The 7,498-nt window shown below is 40.0% G+C and overlaps 1 protein-coding gene across 1 annotated transcript in view; it reads right to left on the bottom strand.

Moving 5' to 3' along the window:
* The window catches only part of ATP6V0A4 (ATPase, H+ transporting, lysosomal V0 subunit a4), a gene marked incomplete at its 5' end in the record, with an annotated part of 53,831 nt that overhangs the window by 18,977 nt on the left and 27,356 nt on the right, over nt 1–7,498 (bottom strand). The window contains 2 exons of the mRNA XM_015417217.1: nt 524–740; nt 3,461–3,579. Of these exons, the coding sequence (XP_015272703.1) occupies nt 524–740; nt 3,461–3,579 (336 nt within the window). The remainder of the gene's footprint in view (nt 1–523; nt 741–3,460; nt 3,580–7,498) is intronic.

Below are 7,498 nucleotides of genomic sequence, written 5' to 3'. Positions count from 1 at the left end.
GGAATGCCTCCCAAAGTCCTCCACCGGGGGGAGGTAAGACCTGGCCACCCTATACATTCCTGAATCTTCTCAAACTGTTTCGCTCTATTGTAAAATAAATACAGTCACACAATGGGCTATGTTGACATGAGGAAGTAAAGGCCCATTGATACAATCAATTTATTTTACAGGGAAAGGTCACATCAAGGTGACTGAAATGAATTGATTGCATCAAACTGTTCTCAGCTAGCTGGTCCTGGATTGTTGGTCCTGGATTATTATTACCAACCGGTGACCCTTCCCTAATTTTTTTAAACTTGCTTTCCCTATGGTTCTGCATAATAAGCCTGACATATAACCACAAACAAAGTTACATTTCCTATCTCAGTCTCATCCTGTGCAATCACATTAATAAAAAACACATATCCTTTGGGGAGTGTCACTCCCCTGTAACACCCATCAGGTACATTCAGTCTGGGTTTGACTGACATACATCTCCCTAAGGTTAATAAAGGATCCTTAACAGAAGACGAAAAGTCCATACCTGATGCTTATATAAGGGTTGGTTTGTCTCATCATTGTAGCTAAACAGGAACATATTGATAAAGTGGATTAGGATACTCGGGGCAGTTTGGGCATCTCTGACATCATACTGGCACCACTTGAAAATAATCATAAAAACTAGGTAACCAAACAGGGAGAGGATGAAGAGCATCTCTGGAATGAACTGGAGAACGATGTTTATGGGTTTCTTGAAATAACTGGAAGAAGGAAAAAACATTATTGTGGATGGCCAGCGTTCACTGTGGAAGCAGGAAGGAAAAGGAAAGTATTGCTGCATGAGTCCACCATTTGTTTTGGCTTGTGTTGATACAGTGAGGCAAAGTGAAATCAGGTTCTGACAATGTACAGAATCAGACATGCTGAAGGAAGTTTTTTTCAAAGGCTCACCCAAAAAATCTGGACAATGGTGAAACTGGGACGGATCACCATGCGGAGACTTTCATTCAGTTCAACTCACTACACCAAAAAGTAGCTTACAAGGTCATGTACAATGGTGTCATGTAGTGAATAAGAGACAGAACATGGATCTGGGAAATTCCCCAGTTCAAAGCTCACCTCCACCATAATCTCATCAGGTGGCCTTAGGCAAGCCACTTCCCATCAGCCTCTCTTCCCATTTATAATATTATTATTATTATTATTATTATTATTATTTGTGAGATTTATTAACTGCCCTATCCCAGCGTACACCGGGCTCTGTGTGATGTACAAGGCATGATGCCATAAAATATACAAAAACAAAATTCAATATATAACTTAATAAAAATTACAATACAGAATAAAAGATCCAAGATGGTGCCTACCTTATAGAAAAAAGTACAAAAACCACTGACTAGAGATAACCAATATATGAAATATGTAATAATAATTCAATAATGCAAAAATATAATTATATAACAATATTGGCCAAGGTAGGGTTGTAATATCCAGTAGGGCTGTAATATTAAAGTCCAATTTGACGTGCAATTCATCATAGAGTGGACATTTCAGAAGTTCCATAAGCCATAAAAAGCCATGACGCGTAGTCCAGATGCTGGCTGCCACATTTCAAGTTGTTCTTATTCAAAAGCAATAGGCTATAAGGGGACTCAATTTCAGTAGAAGGCACATACAAAGCCAGTATAATCAGTCAAGAAGGATTATGGACTTTGATATTACAACCCTACTGGAGTGAGACACAGTAAAATACTTGGGACTTTATTTTTCTTTCCATTTATTCTTATTTCTGTATTTTTGTTACACCTTGGCCAATATTGTTATATAATTATATTTTTGCATTATTGAATTATTATTACATATTTCATATATTGGTTATCTCTAGTCAGTGGTTTTTGTACTTTTTTCTATAAGGTAGGCACCATCTTGGATCTTTTATTCTGTATTGTAATTTTTATTAAGTTATATATTGAATTTTGTTTTTGTATATTTTATGGCATCATGCCTTGTACATCACTCAGAGCCCGGTGTACGCTGGGATAGGGCAGTTAATAAATCTCACAACCTCACCGCCCCCGCTTGGGGGGGGGAGAGGCAAGGGGGGGAGATCGAGTGGGGGGTGGTGGAAGGGGGTGGAGGAGACGGGGAGGAACCGGCAGGATGGGGGGGAACTTACCTCTTCCTGCTGCTTCCTCCTCTGCCTCATAAATGTGGCGGTCCCTCCCCCCCGCAAGTATCGTGGGTCCCGCCCCTTGTTTCATATATTGGTTATCTTTAGTCAGTGGTTTTTGTGCTTTGTTCCTATCCTTGTACACTGGCTCCCCTTCTTTTTTGGTTGCCTACCTTATAGGAGCATTATAAAGTCTACTGAAAGTATGTGAAGCACTTTGAACACTTAAAATACTATGTAAATATAATTATCATGTGAATAGACTGTCACTTGCACAACTTTGTAAAAGTTCAGTACAGACAGTATTTAATCTCCTTCTGGTTGAAATATATAGTCTCGGTAATGACGGTTGACAGAGGTGTGGGTCATATATTCCTGAGATGCAACAACAATATGTTATATTGCATTAATGTTCTGGCTGACAGGTTATGTTCTTATATAATTTCTTCCATGCTCAATCTGATTCCAATTGTTATGTTTATATTTTAGATCACTTAAATTGTAGCATAATTGTTAGTTCATGTGTTAATGTTCCGAATGTATTCTTAATGGAATTTGCTCTATGAAAATTCAATTTTTTAAAAAAAATCTAGGAATGTTGTTAGTTTTTGAGCTGTGATTAAATTAAAATTTTAGAGAGATGATATTATGGAACACAGAAGAAATGACAGAACTAATTCCCACAGAACCATTATATATTTTTATGTTGTGGATAAAAAAAGATACAGAATCTGAAGGCAAGAAAGCAAGTCAAGGTCTGTCTCAAATAGAGAGTCTCAACAGCTATGGTGGGAGTGGAGAGAAGAGCAGTTAGCAGGGCAGGCAGGATAGGGAAAGGTTTCCAGTTTCCGGAAGTGTAGCAGGAAGGGGTAGGGGCGAGGCTAGGAGTAGAATGTGTGAGCTGAAATAGTCTATTAACAGGAAGGGAGAGTTGTACAGGGATGGGAAAGAGAGGTGCATAATGGGAACAGCCACAGCAATCTGGAAAAGCTACTTGGTTCCAAATGCATTGGTTTCACAAAGACAAGTGGTGGATCAAGGAGTGGGGCCCACACAGGGCTGGTAACCATGACACCCCATAGGAACCCCCAGGCTACAGCTGGGAGTTCAGGACCCTGAAGAGTCGGTTAGAGGCAAATAAAATGAAATGGCTAGAATCACAAATAAGGCACACTGAGCGGAGACAGGAAGGTGGTCTGTGACATTTCAAGGTAAAACAGGAACCAGTTCAAGACTCCCTGTAGGCTTACAAAATGACTCACAGCAGGATATCATCAGCAACATTTTCAGTCGTGAGGGAGCAAGCCTTACATGTGGTTGAAGAGGCTGAGTACAACGCCAAAGACCATGTGCGTAATCCCCATGACAACAGACATCTTCATTTTGTAGGAATTCAAGAATGTTAGCTTGTTCTTAGCAATGTTCCAGATCTTGGAAAACAAATAATAAGAAGAACTGAGAAATTAAGGGACTTTAAGAGCATAGGGCTTTTTAAGGTTATCTGATCATAAACAGAGAAAGCATAATCCCACTCAGTTTCACAAAATTGCCATCCATTTTATCCAAGCTAATTGTAAAATTCTTCAGTAGGACTACAACAACGAACTGAGGCTTCTGTGGATGGGAAGCCACTGTTTCATCCAAGAATATCAAAGGAAAACATCAGCATTTTAACAAATAAAGAAAATAAGGCACCAGACAAGCAAACTGATTTAAGATTCCGCCCATCACTGGGTTGGGCAAACATATAAGGGCTGGAGAAGAACATCACAATCAGCATGGAGCATTGCTCAGGGAGAACTGGTACTTGAGGGATTTTGAATATAACAGTATAGCTTTTCCTGCTTGACTAATCGCTAGTTGATTAAGGGTTGTTTCCTATATTCAGCAGAATGAAACAACAATAATTTGTCTGGTGTGTTCCATGACAGCTGGTTTTTAGGATGAATATCTGACTGGTCCACAGGGGAAGAATAACCCCTCCCTACACATAGAAAAACAAGGTTTCAGGAAGGAGGGTTCAGCCTAGTTTTCTGTGTTCAAGGAAGGACTTGGTGGGGGGGACACGCTGAAGCATTGCCATATGCACCCTGAAGTGGAAAAATCTTCTCCACTTGATTTTGCTGAATGCTGAACTGAATTTACAGTAACAAAAGTTACTGAGTGTGAATTTTTGAAATATTTATTTTAATAGCACTGATATTATTATTGTTTTTTTGTCTTCCATGGGGTCACTACTCATGGCACTTTATTTTACCTATCCATATTTCTTCAGAATAATAAAAAGCTAGGCTGTTTCTCAAGAAGTAAACCCCTTTTCAGGTAATTGCTTATCTAATTCATCAGTCGAGTGTAAATTAAGTGCTTCTCCACATTTTCATTTTCCACGCTTGTCTGTAAGTGTTGCTTCAGGGTTTTTCCCTGTTCTGCACATGTTTTGCTCCCTCTAGTGGTTGATTCAATATTACATTGCGTTATGTCCTTCATATCTCTCTGCAGGGAGCAAAACACTTGTGGAACAGGGGAAAAACCCAAAACCCAAAGCAACATGACCATACAAGTGAGAAAAAAATGAGAATGCAGAAAAGCCCTGTATCTGGATACCTCCAAAACCTCAGTATGACTGCACTATAGAGGATCTTTTTAAGGAAGTGTGAGATAACATTAAAACCTGCCACTCATAAATAAGGTTGCCCAGGGGCCCTAGACTGTGCTAGGTATCATTCCTGTCTGCTATATTCCCCATTGGTAGCATCTATCACTTGGTAGTTCTTTGTTGATTATGCCCCTCAGCCTGCCCTAGTATGGCCCATGATGCTACACTGAACAGTGCATTATATGATTTCAGTAGCCTTTGAGCAGCCATATTCACAGCTCAGCAGCTACCCCATTCCAAGAAGAGTGTCTTGGCTCCATCCAATGACAATCACAACAAAAGTACAATGCCCATATAGCACATGCTCAAGTGAGTGAGCTCATGAACAAGGGTTGGTATAGATACATTTGAAGCAGTATGCCCACCCTTGCCTTCTGCCACTCTTGATTAGACTGTGTAGCGGTTTGATCCATTGGGGTGGGGACCATGGCTAAGTGGCAGAGTATCTGCTTTGCATGCAGAGGTCTCATCAGTCCTGGTATCTCCAGTTAAAGGGTCTGATGATGTGAAAGATTTCCACATTTGACATTGGTGGGCCACTGCCAATCAGAATAAACAATACTGACCTAAGCTGCATTCTTAATGGCTGGCTGTTATATTGCTATAACAATCATTCACAACTGAATTTTATTGTATGGATAAGACAATTCAGAAGGTAAATGATTGCTGTATTCCAACAATAATGCAATACCCAGCAATGTGTAGATGCAGCCCTTAATAGAACAGTGGTTGGATTCAGTATAAGGCAATTTCAAGTTTTTGTGGGAACATGGTCAGCTCTCCTGCCTTTGGTTGGCTGGTCTGGGTAGCCTTAAGATACTATGATCCTCTATGAATGTTTCAACAGTTTTTAATGTGTCTTGAAAGCCCATTTAGCAACCAGTTTGGTTGAAAGATGACACAGAATTGAAATTCCTTAAGTAAATCAAGGTGAGGGTGCAAGACCATAACCCTGTTCAGGGCAATCCAAAGTCTACTCTTCCACATCTGAGACTAGAGTAAGCAAAAAGGCCTGTCTGCAACCAATGCTGCCATCTAATGGTCAGCTACACCAGTAGCAATGATTCAGCCAAAAAGTTGGAAGTGATCACAAGACTTCTTTCAATGTCCTTCGAAAATGCACCTGTGCTGAGGGCTTGGTGATGTGTATATTTATTCAAATTTTACCCAGTAATTAATACTTCAAAGGGAAATTTGTCTATCAACTGAAAACTGTTTATTCAATTGGCACTGGCAGTCTTACTATTTGGGCTCAATAGACTGAAAACAATGGGAGCTGGGTCGACGTGTTTCTCATGCATAAGAGCTAGAGATATGTGAACCTGTAAATTTTGGGTTCTGTAGTGTTCAAGGAGTCCTACTTCATCCTTCCCTGAATTCTGTTCCCCAAAATCTGAATTTGGAAAAATCTGTTTATGGTAGTATATTTGTTTTATTGACATATTTTTTTAGCCATCTTGTTTAAGACATCTGGATTTTTAATCAATTGAGAATTGTTACTTTATTTGACGTATTTAAAACATTTCTCCCAGTTTTGAGTGGACTGACATCAATCCTGTATTGTTTTCATATCCCTCCCTATGGCAAACTAGAAGACAAAAGCTTATTAGTCTCTCCTTTGGAAATCAGTAGAACTTAAAAAGACTCTTCCTCTCTCCTCTGGTCTAGGTGCCAGTGGGTATTATTGCCTACTGAGTCCCCCCCCCCCTTCTCCACTTACATGCTATTCTCTTTTTCTTTCTAAAGGAAATCAGCACATTTCTTTTTAGACATCAAAGGTTTTTCATTGATCAACAAGGTCTGACTGACTTCATTTTAAATAGCAGTTGCTTGTTCTTCTTTTTGCACACATAGACATGCCTTTTCCTCTTCCCATCAGTCAGGAGAGGTAACCTCATCTAAGCCACCATGGAAATGGAGCCATTAGGGGGCTATCACATATCCCCAGCATCACATTTGTCTTGCTGTTAAGTCTGGGGACTCTGATCACGTTGCTTTGTTATTTTAGACTACAACTCACTAAAAACTTTGGCCCAAAGAACAGTTGCCATGTGCTCAATCAGCTCTACTCATACTGTGAAACTCAGTCTCTTACAATCAACTACCAGAAAACCAAGATGGTTGCTTTTGGGTGCAGACCGAAGATTTGGTCCTGGTCGGTTAATGGCCATCGCATTGAGCAAGTTAATAACTTTAAATATCTTGGGGTAGTCCTGCAGGCCATGGGTTCTAGGCTTCAACATAGTAAATATGCTGCAAACCAAAGAGAAAGATCTGCAAATGGTATTGCAAATTTTCACCATTCTCAAGGGGGTGGGGTCATATGTTCCCGCAGCCCTTTAACCATATAAAGCCAAGATGTTAGCCTAACTGTTATATGGCTCATTCATGGGGCCACCCAACTCCTATTTTGCACCTCTAGAAAGAGTTCAGTCTAAGTTCTTAAGAACCAACTTACAGGTCCCTAGATGTGTGTCAAATGCCAGGGTAAGACTGAAGACGGGCTGTTTAAAAGTTGAAGCCTGGGTCTGTATTCTATCAATATATACTTGGCTAAAGGGGTGTCTCAATCCACAAGGTTTACTCCCTCTGATACTCTGTGGCAGTTTCCAATCAAATTGGTTTAAGTCTGTTCAGAGTTACCTGCTGAAAATAGGCCTTTCCCCCAAGGAGCTCTTATCCTTTGGAACAGA

The sequence above is a fragment of the Gekko japonicus genome, unplaced genomic scaffold (genome assembly GCF_001447785.1).
Source record: "Gekko japonicus isolate JY-2015 unplaced genomic scaffold, Gekko_japonicus_V1.1 scaffold1482, whole genome shotgun sequence".
NCBI lineage: Eukaryota > Metazoa > Chordata > Lepidosauria > Squamata > Gekkonidae > Gekko > Gekko japonicus.
The sequence above is the reverse complement of the archived record's forward strand: the minus strand, read 5'-3'. Positions and strand labels throughout refer to the sequence as shown.